General features: G+C 39.8%; 1 protein-coding gene across 1 annotated transcript in view; it reads right to left on the bottom strand.

Moving 5' to 3' along the window:
- The window catches only part of CAMK4 (calcium/calmodulin dependent protein kinase IV), a 217,033-nt gene extending 197,454 nt beyond the window's left edge, over nt 1–19,579 (bottom strand). The window contains exon 1 of the mRNA XM_002919173.3: nt 19,294–19,579. Coding sequence (XP_002919219.1) covers nt 19,294–19,454 — 161 coding nt within the window. The 5' untranslated portion in view covers nt 19,455–19,579. The remainder of the gene's footprint in view (nt 1–19,293) is intronic.
- Between the last annotated feature and the right edge of the window lie 16 nt (nt 19,580–19,595).

Here is a 19,595-nt window from a genome sequence, read left to right as displayed (position 1 = left end):
CAATTATTTGTGAGGATTGTTTACTCCTGGGATTGATAACATTACTCACATGATTATGACATGCACCACCCAATAGAAGTTTTGTGGTAAATTGTATTTACATGAGTAAACTTTGTCCATGAATGCTCAGCATCTCACCACACAGAAAGCATTGTCATCTTACCACTTTAAAAAAAAAAAGCAAGGAGGGTGGCTCAGTTGGTTAAGCATCTGCCTTTGGCTGAGGTCATAATCTCAGGATCCACTGATCAAGACCAGCCTGTGATCCCTCCTCAGCAGGGACTCTGCTTCTCCCCGCCTCCTCTCCACCCCACCCCCCCAATCGTGCTCTTTCTGTCTCTCAAATAAATAAATTAAAAAAAAAAAAAAGGCAGGGGAAAATTTGTGATCAACAGGTTCACAGGCAGTTCAGTAGTTTAAACAGTGAGATCAGTGAATCCGTTTGGAAGGCAGAACTCAACCGTCACTTTTAATGGAAGAATGAGGATAAGAACCAGATCAAAGGGGCCCAAGTAGAAGCTGTTTGAAGGGAATAAGGAAATAGCAGCGCTGACTCATGTCAGAAAAGGGAGACCAAGAAAGGAAGCAAAGATATGGCATTAACTGCTATTAAAGTATGCAGCACCTCAACACAGGCTTAGATGTAGGCAGGTGAACAAAAGAAATAAGACACTGTCATGATTTTCCCTGTTATTGATAATGAAAACTTCTGCCATTCCTTTCAACAATCAATAAAAATATTTTTTCTTATCAGCTAAAGAATCGAAAACCTAACCTGCCAGCCTACCACTGTAGTCAGCAAAATGATTAGGGTAAGGGAAAAAGACAAGGATATTTATCCAATGCAGGGCGCCTGGGTAGCTCAGTCGTTAAGCGTCTGCCTTTGGCTCAGGTCATGATCCCAGAGTCCTGGGATCGAGCCCCGTACTGGGCTCCCTGCTCGGCTGGGAGCCTGCTTCTTCCTCTCCTACTCCCCCTGCTTGTGTTCCCTCTCTTGCTGGCTGTCTCTCTCTCTGTGTCAAATAAATAAATAAAATCTTTAAAAAAAAAAAGAATATTTATCCAATGCAAATCAGGTGTCATTAGCATTTATTAGAATTAAAAATAAACACCCAATACATCTCTCCTATAAATACATTTTAGAGTCAATAATGTCAATAAGAAAATAGGCTTTGTCTCATGACATGTGGTGGCACAAAAACACCTCCATGTAATTTTTCCACTTCTTAAGTACTGCTAAATATTGGGGTATCATATTAATCCATCTGCTCAAACATTCAATTCCCTGGAGTTAGGAAGAACAAATAAAGGTGATTTATTTTATGTTATAGTTTTTCTTTTTTTAAATTAAAGTATAATTGACATATAATATCCTATTTATTTCAGGGATATAGCATAGTGATTTGATATTTTTATAAATTACAAAATGATCCTCACTATAAATCTAGTTACCATCTGTCACTATATAAACTCATACAATATCACTGACTATATTCCCTATGCTGTACATCACATCCCCATGACTTACTTATTTTCTAACTGGAAATTTGTACCTCTTTATCCCTTTCACTTATTTTGCCCATACCATCCAACCCTCTGGCAACCACCAATTTATTTTCTGTATTTGTGAGTCTATTTGTCTTGCTTGTTTTGTGTTTTAGATTCCACATGTAAGTGAAATCATACGGTATTTATACTTTTCTGACTTATTTCATTTGGCATAATACCTTCTAGGTCCACCCATGTTGTCATGAATGGCAAGATTTCATTCTTTTTATGGTTGAGTAGCATGCCACTGTATATTTAAATATATATATACTACTCCTCTCCATTCATTCATCTACCAAGGGACACTTAGGTTGCTTCCACATCTTGGCTATTGTAAAAAATGCTGCAATGATCACAGGTGTGCATGTATCCCTTCAAACTGCTGCTTATGTCACATTATATCAGAATATAAACAGCCTTTTTAAAGTGTGTGGGGCATAGAATTTTGACCAGTTTCTACAACTACTTGTATAAGAATGAAAATCTTAGTCCCAAATTATTCATGAACAGGAATACAATGCACTCTAACATGCATGCTAGGATCTTAAATGTGATCTCAATACATTTAGGGACTGAAGTTTTTTACAAGGTAAGCAAATACTGTCCAAAATGTGAACGAAATCAGGTATAAAATGTTACCCAATCTTTAATAGTTTTGTTCATTTTAATTTTTAAAACTATCCTCTGCAAAAAAAAAAAAAAAAAAAAAAAAAAAAAAAAAAGCAAACACAAGACACAAGATAGGAAGTAGAACAAATTTAAAAACCCCAATCTGTAGCAGCTTCTTGGAGATAAGAAATTTTGTATTCTGAACTGACTAAGGAAGCTTTTGGAGGAAGAGCCAGTATTGGTTTCGGCCCAGGTTTCAGCAGAAGGCACGTGTGAGGAAAGGAAAAGTGTGTCACAGAGTCCAGTGCAGACATCAAGATTGAGGTTCCATTTGTACTACCAACCAGCACTGGAGCGCTGAGGAAGACATGTGCCCTCTCTGTGCTTCAATTTCTTCACCCGTACAAAGTAGCAGTGGGCTGGCTGATTTCTAAGGTGTTATCGACTCCACATTCCTGCAAATCTAAGTCAAAATCTTACAATGACATCGATGTGCACACATCATAGTCAGGTAGATACAGACATGGGAGACAGTCACAGAATCTTCGGGGTTTTCACAACTTGAGGCTTGACATACTAACCCCAATTTTGAACACTGGAGAGAACCCTTGTCTTTGTACCTCTTCTCATCTCTCTTGTCCTCATCTCCAATATGCTTCATTGTCTAGCACAAAAGTCCAGGGACAGCTTCTTCTCCCAGATTCAAAGTTCCTCACTGTCTAGTACATTCCCAGTTGCAAGATCTGTAACAGCATTATAGTTTTACAAGAATTTTGGGAAATGACTTGGAATGTCCAATTACTATATATATATATATATATATATATATATATACACACACACACACTCACACACATACAGTATAGTACAAATACATATACTATATATAAGTATATATAAGTATAAATACTATATATATATAAATTTATTGGTATTAAATAATAACTTACAAAGATTCCTTACAGAAGAACTACAAATAATGTATGTAGATACTATTCCTGCCAGGAGGTGGGGCTTCATCACGCTCCCTCCCAAGAGTGGGTTAGACTTAGTGACCTAGTTCCAAAGACTAGATAGAAAAGGGAAAGGGATAAACAGTAACTGTATAGTGGAGAAACCTGACAAACACATTGGGGACCAAGTAAGGAAGGTTACTATCACCAGTGATATCATGTACCCTGATACAATGTGACAAGAAAGGCACTTCACCTCTACGGTATTCTTTCCAAAAATGTATAATCCCAATTAATCATGTGGGAAAACATTAGGCAAATCCAGATTGGGGGGCATTCTACAGGATACCTGCCAGTAATTCCCAAGATTGTCATGGTCATGAAAAGCAAGGAAAGATTGAGAAGCTGTCACGTATAAGAGAAGGCAGGGAAAACATGACAGCTAAAACCAGTGCTGCTGTCTGGATAAGATCCAGGACATCAATGGAAAACCTGGTGAAATCTAAATAAAGTCTAGAGTTAAGAATTTTAGAAAATTATTATTATTCAAATTAAAAATACATATGCGCAAAGATTTTTGTGTTTAATACAGCCATATAATTTACCTTTTTTAAATCTTTGCAATAATCCTGTGAGAAAGGCACTAGTACTTTCATTCTACATATGAAGAAAGTGAAGCTCATTACAATTTAAAACATTCATTAACAACAGACATCCATAGGCACCAGACAATTCATAGCAGCCACTAAAGAAACGCATGATGAAACCAGAAGACAGTCTTTATTTTACCATTTAGGTACCACGTTAGAGAAATAAATTTTTAGGTGTGACTAATAGTGACATCATTTAAATATAAGAAGTCTCTTCAATGTGCTATGTTTTTCTTTATAGGTATATGCAGACTACAGACTGCTTTAAAATACTCCTACTGTATACATTTTTTAATATCATTAAGTGATTTCCAGGATTCTATCCTTTTTTTCTGAATCACAGTTAAGTTGCAGGAATTCCGGGTCTGCTTATTTAACTTTCCAATGAAGAATGCATTATTCTGAATAAAAAATTAATGAATCCATGACAAAGAGTTAAAGTTAGTGCAAATAAGACCTCAAAGCTACAAAATGATTAATATTTTCTAATTTTAACATCCTTCCTATAAGCAAAGCACTGTAAGAATTATACAGAAAGACCCACCTACAGAAACTATTTTAAACTACCCCAATTATTCTTTTGTTTGCAGATATAAAAAACCTAAGGTTATACCAAACGTTCTTTTCAGTATGTGAAATACAAAGAACAATAGTCAAATATTTACAAATACTAAGATCTCTTTTCTTGAATTGTCTCACGCTCGTGTGACGCCATGCAGTAAGCATCCACTGTTTCAGTGTTGCGTGTTAGCTGCTCATTGCCTAAGAAACACGAATCGTATTCTGAGAATTTACAATTTGCAATATGAAACCGACACCAACTATCAGAGCAGGCAACCTAGTGCTAAAGAAACACTGTAGAGGTTAATAAATTCAGTAAGACCAAGTGAAATGATGATAAACTGGCCCTCAACAAATCATAAGCATCACAGGTTTCTCAAGGAAATTGTATTTGGATAGCAGGTGAAAACGTGCTTCCAGACCCAGAAGACTGGGTTCTTAGTCCTGAGAAAGGTGCCCAAGTGACTGTGTGCATTGTGCCAGAATGCTGATCCAAGTCCCGATGGAAACATATGATACTCAAGATGGGCCAAGTTTTATTTTTTAATAGCTGAGCTTCCAGCTGGCAACAAAAACATCCTGTGCCAGCTGCTGAGGAAATAATGTGCTGGGAGCTGGCAGGCACTGGCCCCTGGAAAGCCAACAGGTATGGATACGTGGGGGAGACCAAGGTGCTAGTGCCTAGATGGCAGAGGAGAGGGAGAAAGAGTGTCACCACAAAATCACAGAACAAGTGTCCCAGGCCAGGGTCCAGCGGGGCACAGTGTGCTAGGGAGCCCTCTTATACATATAATAAGAGCAGCGCAGAGTCAGCTCCAGCCATCCTACATAAACCAAATGTGGGGGCTATAGTCCCTGTGAAGTCAGTCTTTGGACTACATCCTCCAACACCTGGCAGAAAACAATGGTAGGCATTTGGGAAAGGAAAGGCACGTCATTTTCCTCAAACTCTACTTGCCACATTAGTATAGATGAACTCAGGTTTCTAAAACACAGAAGCAGACTCTGAGGTTATGACCAAAGTCAGACAGATATCAAAGTGGGGAAGAGCACAGGGTATCTTAGCTTGGGCTGCCAGAACAAAATATCATAGACTAGGTGGCTTCAACAACAGAAATGTATTTCCTCACAGTTCTGGAAGCTAGAAGTTTAAGATCAGGGGCCAGCACGATTGGGTTCTGGTGAGAACTCTCCTCCTGGACCTCTGCCTTCTTGCTGATTCCTCACATGGCAGAGAGACAGAGACAGAGAGTATAGGCACAGATCTCATGAGAAGGACTGAACCCTCATGACCTTGTCTAACTTTAATTATCTTCAATATTGTCATGTTGGAAGTTAGGGCCTGGACCTTGGAATTTTGCGGGGGAAATGGATATTCAGTCCATAACAAGAGTAGATACGAGAAGAATGGGAGGGACCCGGGCTTTGGTGGGACAATGGGAGCATGGAGAAATCAGACAGGGACAGAGAGGTGCTTGTGGGTTGAGGTGTAAATGGACCCTGAAAACAAGAAGTACACCAGAGTGAAGGGTGGCCTGTCCTCTGCCCTTCAGCCCCATCTCTGCCCCTCTTCCTCCTACACAGTTTTTCTTTCACCATAAGCCCTGGACACTACTGTCAAAATAGAGATGGAGATACACAAATTTTCCAGAATAATTATTTCAACAGTGCATATAAATCATGAACATAAAGTTAATGACCCTACTTGGAAGTTATGTCCAGGAATTATTTATATTTCTGATTAAAGCCATTAGACATCTCAATAGATGATTTTACAATAACAATCCCAAATAAAGACAGACACAGGGAAGAATATTCACGTTCTTACCTCCTTCACAATCCTCTCCTTAGCTCTTCCTTCTTCACCTGGCTCAGGCAGGGCCCATGCTATAAGACTATGTTAAAGGATATCACTAATTGATTACACAGCCACAAACAAGTTGTAAGTCAAGCTTTTTAAAAAGAATGATTCCTTTCAAAAACAAAACTAGAGGAGTGGGGAAAGCCAGGAAGCATCCCTGTCCTAGATATCACAGTTGTCAGCATCTGTATTATCCACTAATGGAAGTAAAAATGAGCAAATATAATTGTACATACATGTTTCTAACAAGAGATGAGGCATTTAAAAAGCACAGAATAAGAACAAAAATTGTTCAAGGATCTTCCGACATATTTACAAAGGCTTTGAAGCTTACAGCCCTACTTTATTCCAAAACCTGCTCTGTCTCCTGAGCACACAGTAAAGATCTAAGGTCATCATCCAGAGAATTCAATTGGAAGAAGACACAGATGCACAGATGCTTGTGGCTATCAGGGACCTTAGAGGTAAATGATCTAATCATAGGAAGTCACACTATTTCATCATTTAGAGATGAGGTCCTTTAAGACAGTACACTGACCAAAGACCAGAGCCCCTTGGGTTCAAAAGGGCTTTCAATTGCAGAAGCCCCTCTGGTGCAACTCACTCACTTACCCAAAAATGTTTACTGAGTGCTTACTACGTGCCAAGCATTGCACTAACTTCTGGGGACACAGCAGTGAACAAGGGACAAAGGCCCAGCCCACAACAGTTTACACTCTAAAGAGAGGGACATGGGCATTGAATAAGTAATTTCATAGTGTGCTGGTTTAGCAGAGGGTTACAAAGGGAAAACATCTTGAAGGAAGCGAGATTTAAGTTCTGCTCATTTTTTCCTGCTGCTATTCACCTAACCCCTCCGACATCGGTGCATTCCTGTATTTAAGCACTCACTATTCCGCAAACATTTATGAAGCACTCATGGGGGACAGGTAAGGGAGCTGATGACTAAGAACTGACTTAGTAGTGGAGATAAAAGACAGTTAAGATAAGGGTTCTTCCACCCCAGGGACAGAGGCTCTGGTGGTGAAGACCACAGAGCATTTACCTGTAAGCCAGTGCACATATGAAGTGGTATGAGAGCAGGGAGGCAGCAGAAATCTCCTGCCTGGGGGCAGGATGACTGCCCTGGAGGGATTAGAAGGGCAAGGGCATTTCAGTCCAAGAGAGTTTCATGCACAATACCAAAGAGATACGAAGAGAAGATCCGTGAGAGGTCCTTGAGGCCAAGACAGGCATAGTGGAAAGAGAACAAGCACCAGAGACTGACAAACCTGCACGTGAATCCTCTCCCTAGCTGTATGAGCTTGAACACGCTGCCTGAACATTCTGAGCCTCAGGTTTCTCATCTGAAAAATGGTGCTGGTGTGATCATCTTACTGTATTACTGAAATAATTAGCAATGAACATAAGACAGTAAACCACAAGCACCAAACACTCCATGCTGGTAATTAGGAAGAGAAGTGAGGGGGAATGAGACTGGCAGGCAAGTTGGGATCAGACTGCTAAAAAGGACCAAGTAAGCTAGACTGCGTTTTCCCCTATAGATACACATAGGAATCATTATCCCCTACCTCCCACCTCAGGTCCTGTCTGGGGAATAGTATGAAGCGTATTTGTCCGCTTCAGAGCTGATGTTTCTACGTACAAGGTCTCATTCCATCCTCATAGCAACCTCGAGGAGGATACACTCCATTTTATACATAAGGCTAAATGAAGGTCAGGGCTAGGCCTAAAAGCACAGAGCCATCAAGCAGCAATTGGCTCCTGCCTGTTTTCCTGCCCACATCCTGCACCATCTAGTTCACTTCTTGTCTCAGCCCCTCCTCACCCTTCACTTTCATGACGCAACTGTTCAGAGTGGCCTTCTTGATGCCCAGCCTTGAAGCCCTCCTAAGTAGCTGCCTTGTCCACCTCTCCCCTTGGTTGGGCTCTGGTTCCCTGAGGATCACCCCCCACCACCACTTGCCAGCTCAAACCTGGACTGGCGCTCTGCTGCCCCCTCCTGGCTTGGGCCGGAACCTCAACAGCTCCCCAGGTGCTCTGCTCAGTCCTGATATTCCATTTCCTCAGTATCTCAAGATTTGAAAGAACTGTACTGGTTTGACATAGAGTATCCCTATACTTTCCTCAGCTTTCTATTTCACTACTATGTCATACATATACATGAAAAGCTCTGTAAAACCATAGTTTTAGTTTGCTTCTAGTTACAGGTTACGCTCAGGAGAGCTTCTGAAGAGTTTACCTCATTGAATATTATTAGCTTACATGCTCACATTGAGGGAAAAAGGAGAGGAAGGACCGAAAGTCCCATGGGAGCCACTAAAAATATTTCCACTCACACAAGAAATCTTCAGAAGCCTATTATGACTTTAGGCCAGGCTGATTTATTGAATTACATATTGTGAATTTGGTCACATTTAATATTATAGTCTATTTGCTCAGTGGTTATCCTAACAGGGAGCTTTGGGAAAAAAAAGTAAGATTCACGTGAACAAATAGAAAATAGGAATACTTACATACTGTCAAAGATTAAACTCGGACTGACTAGTTGTTACACCTAAAGAACAATTTTGCATGTTTATTAGAGCCCCGAATGAAAGGTTGTCACCTAAGTTAAAATAGTCACTAACGAGCTGTCCCCCAGTACAAGTGAGGCACACCAAGATAAAAAAGTTCAATGAAGGCTAAAATGCAAGGAAAAGTCCCTATTAAACAGTTCACAAGTACTTAAAGTAGGGAGAAATCATTCAAATGCTGCACTGTAGGTAGCAAAAAATATGTGCTCACAATGAACAGATTTGCAATCGCCCACTCTTCTTTGTTCTGGTTTGTAATATTAGTCAAGCTCTGTCTATAATCATGACATAAATCAAAGGAAGTACACTTTCAACAAAGACTGCTACTACAAACTAGGAAAGAAAACAGGAATATATGTCATATCCATTACCTTTCTAGAAGACCACTCCAACCAGAGGGTTGTCCAAGTCTGGCCTTTTTTATCTTTTAAAAATATTTCCGTATTTTTGCACTTGGTTAATTTTTCAACCATGTGACCCCGAAGCATAACTTAAGAAGTAATTAAGTAACAACAGTGCATTTGTTGATAGGGTTAAACTCAGCATCCTGGCACTACTAATGACCGCAAGTCTGCAGCACTGCCCACCAAACACTTCAGCTGCCTAAGACAGCAGTTGGCAAAATTTATCATGAAGTAGGTATATTAAAATTGAGGTTCTTGGGGCACCTGGGTGGCTCAGTCAGTTAAGTATCTGCTTTTGGCTTGGGTCAAGATCCCGGGGTCCTGGGATCAACCCCCATGTCAGGCTCTCTGCTCTGCGGGGAGCCTGCTTCTCCCTCTCCCTCTGCCTGACGCTCCTCCTGCTTGTGCTCTCTCTCTCTTTTTCTGTCAAATAAATAAATTTTAAAAATCTTAAAAAATAAAATAAAAAATAAAATTGAGGTTCTTGCAAATAATATGAATTTGGGATTCAACAATAAACAAAAAAATCATTCAACCCTCTGCTTGATGGGCAAGTGGTATTCTTTTTCTCTTTTTCTGTTTTCTGCTATATGACTTCTTTGGTTACAATTGCAGTTAAGTTCTTATCAAAACCTTTTATCAGGTAGTCGTAAAATGCATAACAAGTGCATATATGTACCCACTTCCTCTTTCTGCATAAAGACACAACTTGCCATATGATTTCTTTTGTTCGCTTTTTTATCTATATATCGGCTTTAAAACCATTTTCAAAAAGTAGAATGTTATTTAAATAGAAATAAACTTACTTAGTATCCACTCATAACTACCATTCTTTGATCCAATAATCATCCAACAAAATGTTTTTATTTTTGTTTAAAGATTTTATTTATTTATTTGACAGAGATAGAGACAGCCAGCGAGAGAGGGAACACAAGCAGGTGGAGTGGGAGAGGAAGAAGCAGGCTCATAGCGGAGGAGCCCGATGTGGGGCTCGATCCCACAATGCCAGGATCACACCCTGAGCCAAAGGCAGACGCTTAACGACTGTGCTACCCAGGCGCCCCCAACAAAATGTTTTTACGAACATGCTCCCAAGTTATGTATATTTATGTACCTGCAGGTGCTATACATGTGCTGCTGAACCAAACTATAATGTGCTTTTTAAAACATCCAAAAACAAAAATTAAAAGCAAAAATTAGAAGAATTTTAAAAAATAGATTCTCTAATACTTTTTCCAGGGAACCCTAGATGTGGACATCCCACTTTAGTCAAAATATCAGTGACTGATTTTATTTAGTTCTTAAGTCTATTCAGAATAAAAAAGAATTCTATTTTTTCAAAATATTATTTAAACAGAGTCCCAATTTAAGGGACATTAATTAGTCCATCTGAGATATATGCATAGCATATAGAAGGATTATTCAACATGTGGCTAATATATTAGTCAACAGGAAAATTAATTAAACTTTACTAGTTAGAGCTGAATCTTTTATCAATAGTTTATTTAGCATATTATTTTGTAACTGTCACTTCAAATACAATAGAAGAAGGATCTGAAACCTATCTCATTATCAAATAAAAAATAAATTACCCTCCAAGAAATAATCTCTGAATGTAAGCACTCATTTTCAAAAACACAAATGATGAAGAGAGCTAGCCAACTTGCTACACAGGTAAGAACAGTAGCTGTTCCAGTTTTAACAGATGTAGGAGGAGGATAAGTTTGCATTTAAAGCTTATGGCCAGAGCACCTGGGTGACTCAGTCGGTTAAGCGTCTGCCTTTGGCTCAGGTCATGATCCCAGGGTCCTGGGATGGAGTCCAGCATCCGGCTCCCTACTCAGCCTCCCTACCCCTACCCCCTGCTTGTACTCTCTATCTCTCTCTCATGTTCTCTCTCATGCTCTCTCTCTCAAATAAATAAATAAAACATTTTTAAAAAATAATAAAGCTTATGCCCACCTGAAAAACTAGTATCAGGTTGACATTTTCAAAGTGAAAGGGAGATTCAAGGTAGTTTTTTGAATAAATGAAGCCTTGGTATCATTTTAACCTGAAATTCTCATGTAACTGAAGAGGAGTAGAATTTTAACTTGACTGTTCTAGGTCAGAATTTGGCAAACCACAGGCCAAATATGGCAGTCACTAGTTTGTATAGTCTGCAACCTAAAAATAGTTTTTACGTTTTTTAATGGTTTTTAAAAATCAGAAAAGAAGAATATTTTGTGATGTGAAAGTTGTAGGAAATTCAAATTTAATGGTCATAAATGAAAGTTTTATTGGAACACAGCCATGTGCACTTGTTTCTGTGTTGTCTATGGTTGTTTTCACTCAGCCACCACAGAGTTGAATTGCCACAGAGACCATATGGCCCACAAAACCTAAAATATTAACTGTCTATTCCTTTGTAGGCTCTTTACCAGGTCTAGGTAATTGATCCCAATCACTTCAATCCCACTTCCCCTTTCTTATCTCATCATAGGCTGTGGAAGGTGTTTTCCTTCCCTTTCCTTCTTTCCTTCCTTCCTTTCCTTCCTTTCTTTCCTTTCCTTCCTTTCCCTCCCTTCCTCCCTTCCTTTTTAACAAACAGGGTAAGTTCTCTCTTACCCTCCCCCATGGTTTAAGGATTAATGTCAAGCTCTGAGTCCCACAACATCAACCCAAGATGCAGCTGTTTCTATAACCACCCTTTGCTCTCATAATGGTTACTTTCTCTTTACCTACAATTTTGGTTTTCAACTGATATAGACAGTCATTTTGTTTTTACAGGCTCTCTTGGCCTGACATCAACTTACCCTCCCAACCTTAACTGCTATGACAATGTTCATGTTTTATAAAGTCTGCAAAATAAAATGCGTATCCTGTATTTTTCTGCCAATCTTTGCCTTTTCTTAGAATGTAACTCCCCACCTGGTATGTCCTTCACCAAAGCTCTTCCTGTTAAAATTCAGCTGAATTTCAAGGTCCACCCCTTCCACGAAGACACCTCAATCCTCCCAATCAGAATTATGACTCCATTTTTAGACTGTGGTGACTGTCTGATCTCTACCTCTCATTAGTTTTACTTATTATTTATCTCATGTTAAATTTATTGTTGTAAATTATACAGTGAACTACACATCTGGAAGTCAATATTCATTCATATTCCAGCCCCCTTGGCCCCGCCACACACACTACCAACATACATTGCCCAGTTCATAGTTACACAAAAGGTCAGACTTGGAACAGAAAGGACTTTAGGTGGCACGAAGACATCGAATTAAATAACAAAGAATCAAAAAATGAGACCATCCTTCTCCTTTCAGTTTTTCTGACTCCGTCACAAAGAAATCCTCAGTTTGTGTTACTATGGTTTTAACTCTGCTAATCTTTGATACTCTCCCTTTTTAAAAAAGACAGAACAATCCTCAGGCTTGGAGCCTTCTGTAGGAAAACATCTGTAGCCCCAGTTTAATAAAAATATTTTGTTTTTACTGAATTTATTTTTATAATTTGCTTCTATTTATGGCATGAATACAATAATGAAATTTAATTTCTATGTAATGAAAGTAAGTTTTCTCAATAAGTAAATTTAGGTTAACAAAATGGGGTAATTTAAACAAAAATATTAAGCAAATTATAGCACAGGTGGAATGTACATCTGACACAAATATTAATGGCATTACATAGAAATGGGAGAAACATTTGGTTGTAGCAGATACTCAATAAAATCAAATGATTTCAATCCATCAGCCTCCTTCTTGTTAACCTTCTACATAACTAAATGAAAATCATCCAGAAGACTAGTTTCAAGCTTCTGAACCAGTTGTTCTTAACAGAAGGGGGAGGGGGTAACACTGTAAGACGCTTTGCCCATTGTAATAAATCACCCTCTGTCCAGCACTGCTCCTTTTCTTATTTGTTCTTTGCCACTGATATGATTACAGAGGAAAATCTTCCACCCAAACCTTTCACTATTTTATATCATCCATATACCCCCAATTAGCAATAAGATTTAAAAATGGACTGTATTGAAGAGTCCATACCCTTTATGTGCTCACACTATACTATCAATATTCAGATCTAACTTCCTAATTAAACCATGGGAGTTATGAGAGTTTCAGATGTTCCATTACCAAAGAGGAAAAAAAAAAAAAGACTACTGTAATTTGAGTAAAACTTTGAATCTCGCTGCTACTGATTTTATGATTTCACGTAAAGTTACTCTTTGGTCTGATTTATGTGGTTCATTGACTCAATATATTTTGCAGAATAAACCTGACCTTGAAATTTTAAAAATACAATTTTTACTAGCTCTATGAGCTATGTTAGCTTTCTCAAAAGGGAGTCTAAAGAAAACTACTTTTAAAGCTAGCCAAAACAAAACAAAACAAACAAAAAACATTAACATAAAAAATGACAACTAGTAGCTGAAACAGCTACCACTCAGCACTTTATGCTCAAATGTATTACTGCAAACACTAATCCATACATACATTCTGAGGGTAAAGTGTTTACAAGAAAGTTCTTTGAAGCTATTCTGTGGTTAGTGTTTTGTTTCTCTTTCTGTCTTTCTTTTTTACTCAAGTAAAGTTCTCTAGAACGGTTTAGAACCAAATAGCACCTGTGTCTTTTATTTTTTTTTTTCAAATTAGGAGTTATTTTTACCCTCGTAATAGTATTTAAACATGGAAAAATAGTGTGTTCTAAAGTAATGATCTTATCATACTCATCACCTAATTTTAAGGCTCTTTACAATGAGCAGATTGTCAAATTTAACATTTACTATGTATTAACGTTCCTGGTTGGTATAGCTTGGAGGTATTTCATGCCTTTACGTTGAAGTTGATTTAACTCCTAATTCTGAGATGCCCGTGGCAAAATGATAGTGAAGGTGAAACCGAATCCTTCTCATTTCAGAGCCAAAAAGCTCTCTGCCAACAGAAAAGCAGCATTATTTTCAAGGCCTACAAGCTACAGAGGTGAAAATTATCAGGACTCCCACTGCGAAGAAAGAAAACCAGCACACATGAAATTATGGTCACACAAATTTTAGGGAGAAGATAAACAAGTCACCAGATTTCTCTTTCCCTGGGGTCATGCCCACTGTACCTGGCCCATTTCATTAGCATTCAGTCGCTCTCTTTAAAAACATTTGTTGAGCACCTGCCCACTACTGAGCTCTGTACTAGGCACTGAGCACATGATAGTGAACCAACCAAATCCACAGACTGCCTTTTGGGAGCATATAGTCAGTGTTCAAGCATGTGCAGCCAGGTGTCTATTCTCGCACTTGCAATCCCACCATGCTCCTGAGCCAACTGCCTGAGAAAAGGATCAAATGCCCAGAGAACAACAGAGGGGCCAAACAGTTATATTTTTGATTCCTAGTTATATGCCCCAAAGGCCTTAAGATATTAAGTGCAATGTGGGTAGCAGGAGATCCATAACCAGCAGTATATTCTAGATAGGCTGTGGGGTCCTAAAGGACAGTATGGGGGGAAAACCAAGGGTATGAGAAGTACTGGCTGAAAGTGGCTCAGGAAGGGTCTGGAACAAAGACAGGGAAGGAGGAAGAGAAGATCTGATTCCTCACCAGCCAGGAGCACTAGTTGGAGCCCTGCTGTTAGAAAATGCACACTTTTCCTGTTTCCTTATAGGAAGTATCTGCCGCCCATTACCCAGGGCCAGAGTTAAGTGTTACCAAGTGAAATACACAAGTGTTCAGGCCTCTGAATTCCTCCCCTATACAGTGAAGGTGCTGCTGGCCCAGCCTCCTGCCCTCTCAGCCATTTCAGAGTACAGTGTACCCAGCAGGTCTTGGGGAGACACTAGAGTTTTTCCAAAATGTTTGGAACATGAAACCCAATGAAGACTTGAAGGGAAAGACAGGATAACTTTTCTCTACAGAGTTGTGCAAATGGAGACCACTCAGTGTTACCAGTTGGTCTGCAGGGCATTTTTCAAAAGGGGTCTGCCTCATATTTTAATCTGGCATACACAGATTTATGGCCTAAAACAGCATTTTCATACTGAGTCACGACGCATTAGTGAGATATGAAATCACATGGATTCAGCCAATATTCTAATGAAATAGAATAAAATCAAACAGCATAAAATAGGAAATATTAGAGTGCATTGCTGGTAATAAGAATAACGTTGTTTTATGAAACTTGTTTTCATTCTAAACACACACACTGGGTTTTTTTGTTTTTTTTTTTTAAAGATTTTATTTATTTGTTTGACAGAGATAGAGACAGCCAGCGAGAGAGGGAACACAAGCAGGGAGAGTGGGAGAGGAAGAAGCAGGCTCATAGGGGAGGAGCCTGATGTGTGGCTCGATCCCATAATGCCAGGATCACGCCCTGAGCCAAGGCAGACACCTAACCGCTGTGCCACCCAGTCGCCCCTAAACACACACACTGTTTCTATTTTATACACACCTATGTCTCACTATCTAAATCTATTTGGTTCCTAAGTGATAATACATACAGCAAGGGATCCTATGAAACTCTGCTTTAATTCCTTTGCCAGATAAATGTACTCTTTTAAATTGTGGATCAGGTTTGGGGGGAGGGGTAGTGGTGGCTGAAATTCACTAGCTTAAAGAAACTACAGTTCAGTAGAATGGAAATTTTTTAAAAATTTATTCCAAGATAATTTAACACACTCTTCTTCTTTTGTACTACTTATCTTTCATTTGGTTTCCCTTAACTTTTGTGTGTGGGAATACATCTCGTTTTACATAAATGCTTTCACTCTCAGCTACAGAGAGAAACAAAAGGTGGGAAATAACTGAAAACAGGACTTGGGTTTGGATGTACAAGGCCAAATCCCCACCACAGGCAGCCCAGGCCAAATCCTGTCCATCCCTGTGCCAAACCACTGGACAGAATCTGGACTAGAGGCAGGCTCTTTTCTCCCCTAGAAAAGCCTTTAAAATGCCAATTTCTCAAATCACTGGGCAAAGGACCAACTACTCTCTAGGATAGGGAGCACTGCATAGGATCATGGCCAATTCATGTTTATAAGCAGAACTGAATTTTTTAAGGCATCACAATTTTTGTAAACTTTTTGACAAACTCTATAAACAAAGCAGTATTTTCAAATGTGATTTTAGAAAAGTTAAATTAGTTTGCCTGATACTCTTTAAATAATCTTCCTTACCCCCACCCCCACCCCTCACCCCATATCCTGCAAATATATATATTTTATATAAAATAGAATAGAATAGAATAGAATAGAATAGAATAGAATAGAATAGAATAGAATAGAATAGAAGCTATCATATGCCCTTGGGCTACCTGTGAAACAGTGCTGCCAGCACTATACAGGGGCTTCAACTGGCTTTCACTGCACTCCCTAAAATTCCCAAACATATCCTCAGTGTGTGTTGCCCTAATAGTCATATGTCCATTCTTCTTTAATGCGGGAGTCACTAGCCTAATACAGATAATTTTAACAGATGAATGACTACTCACAAAGTAACTTAATCTAGTGGGGATTGTTTATACCCTGGAACCAACCAAAATGACACTCCACACCAATACCTTCGTTCCCTTAGCATCTTAATGACAACTGTGTAACTAATGAATTAAATGTGGTGGCCTTAGAGTCACCACTGACAGGCAGATTTGGCCCAAGACTGAGAGTTTAGAGAGTAAAGACCTGAAACCAATTCACTGAGTCTCAACTTTATCCCTAGTGGAGGAAGGAAGAAGACTTCTGTCAGTCTATAGCTATAATTACAAGTCTGCTGTATTCTCTGGCTATATAGATTCTTAGTAATTATATCTGTAACATTAGTTGCTTTATGTTTTGGGTTTATTTTGTGGGAAAAAAACGATCATGAAATGACATTTCTCAGTCTCAGCCAAATGGAGTAAGCAGGCACCTCCCAATACTGCCATCTACAGAGAACTCACCTAATACACAGGACTAGTGGAAAGCAGCAAAAGAGAGAATTTTTAGTTTTCTCAAAATATTTTAATTCTGTGATTTGCAAGATAATGAAACAACTAGATAGCAGAGTGAGAATCTTAGCAATATATAACTGATTTATATTTGTCTTCCAAAATTTACTGGAAAATATAGCACAAGCTTTTTGTAAAAATAAATTTCAAATTCCTCAGGCTTTCCCTAGGAAGTCTACCATCCCATAGACATGTACAACTGGCAGTTTACTTTTTTCTAACTACTTTTCCATTCCTCAAATTAAAGAAATTTCTTGAGTTTCCTGATGGCAAAGCTTATTCATAAAGATAATATGTGCTAATGAGAAGTCCGAGTCAATTAAGCATCTGGGGCAAACGTTACTCAGAAAGCAGTTAGATTTGGTGGTGGGACAGTCCCTTTAGTACCAGCAGACACTTCCTCTACTTGGTGGCAGTTTCTAAAACGCCAAGTAAACAATTGTAAGTAGATTATCTCTTTAATCAGAAATTTACACTGCTCCACTGCAGCTCACCATACAATTATAGTAAGGTTCGAACCTGAAAAAAGGAGACACTTCATTTATTTCGAACCTACTAGCAAAGGCATATAATAACACATCTTCAGATGAACACTGAAAATTTTGATCAAAGTAGGATATTTATGTATATACTATTCAAAGCCCAAAAAATCTGGAACATTTTTTAAAAGATTTATTTATTTATTTATTTATTTATTTATTTATTTATTTATTTAATTTGAGAGAGAGAGAAAGGACATGAGTGAGTGGGGGTGGGGGCAGAGGGAGAGGCAGAATCTCAAGCAGATTCCTCACTGAGCACAGAGCCCATGGCAGGGCACAGTTCCTAGGACCCTGAGATCCTGACCTTAGATGAAGTCAGGAGTTGGATGCTTAACCAACTAAGCCACCCAGATGCCCTGTTTTTAAACAATGACAAACAACTACATTTTCATTCTGAAGTTTTGCCTTTCTTACACACCTTCTATATCAATGAGCCATTAACAGTAGTGGCAAACTGGGGGGTGAGGTGACCCTTAACACCTTCCCACCAAGTACCAACATCCATAATCCTGCCATCCCTGTGCCAAACCATTGGACAGAATCTTTGGAGACCATAAGACTATGGTCTCCAAAGGCATTAAAAAAAAAAAAAATTGGCTCTTAGCTAAACACTTTCCAACAAAAAGAGAACAGAAAATGAAATTACAAAGTATTAAGTACAGAAGCTTCAACTTGTCAATAATTGAAATTACATTTTCAGATTCCCTACCATAAACAGCCTGGATCTAAAAATGAGTGTTGTAAGGAATTCTCCTTACCTAGCAATAACAGAAAGGAAAGAAGCGAAAAGGAAGAAGGGAAAGAAAAAATAATTTTCTATGTTTAAAAATATGAGAACATACGGCATCATCCACATGGCAAAACTGCTCTCTACCTGTTTGGATCTTCAGAGGAGGGAGGAGGGACATTTCTGCAACCCCAGAGAGAGAGCTTTTTGCATACATAATTTAAATAAACCACTCCAGCATGAAAGAAGAGCAGAATTCTTCTAATTACCATTGCCTAGACCCCATGTGCTGCTTTTTCTTTAAAGCCACACTAGTTCATTATTCTGCCTTCAACTCTTTTAAATGATTCATTCCCCCCTTTCACTCCTGAGCAGACTCTGCAGGGAAGCTAGTACTTAAGTTTAATTTCTAGTGCCACTTGCTTTGGAGAGTTTGATGAGAGGAAAGGGGAAGAATCTAATTTAATAATTCTGTCATGGTTTGGAGGGGCACCCTCCTCCCCTACCCCAAAAAATAACTAGACAAACAAGACCCTCTGGCAAGCTATAATCGTGAGCAAGACACCAATCGGGAAACCAGGGCCCACGTGTGGTGGGAGCTGTCACCCAAGGGAAGTGGCAGCCGGCGAGGAGGAGGGAGCGAGGGTGGGAGAGTCAGGCTGCTGCTCGCAGCTGCACCGGCCTGGGCGCTCCGAGAGAGACCAGACTCCCAACCTGAACGTGCTTAGCTCCCTCCTAGACACTAGGCGGGGAGAAATCAAAAGAACAAGGAGGCTACACTGACTCCCGCATCCCCGAGAGCAGCCCTGCGAAAGGGACTGCCCCCGGTGCGCGCAGCGGGCTTCCCCAGAAGCCCGAGCCCGCGCGCAGTACGCGCGGCTCCACCACGTCCAGGGCGCCCCCGCCTTACCGTCCCAGCTCCGATTCCACCTCGAAGAAATCGCTCAAAGCATCCCTGTTGGAACCTTCGATCCAGTAATCCGGGACGAGGCTCCCAGCCCCCGGGGCCACACTGGCGGTGACCGAAGAGCAGGACGAGGCGGAGCACGAGGGCACCGTGACTTTGAGCATCTTCGCGGCGGGACTCCGGAAGCCGCCACCGCTGTCGCCGCCGCTGCCGGAGCGAGAAGCCCCGCCGCCCGCTGCCGCCTGCAAACGCAGGAGCGAGAGGTGGCGTCCTTCACACACACGCACACACCCACCGCCGCCGCC

The sequence above is a fragment of the Ailuropoda melanoleuca genome, chromosome 3 (genome assembly GCF_002007445.2).
Source record: "Ailuropoda melanoleuca isolate Jingjing chromosome 3, ASM200744v2, whole genome shotgun sequence".
Taxonomy (NCBI): domain Eukaryota; kingdom Metazoa; phylum Chordata; class Mammalia; order Carnivora; family Ursidae; genus Ailuropoda; species Ailuropoda melanoleuca.
This window is presented reverse-complemented; position numbering and strand designations above follow the sequence as displayed.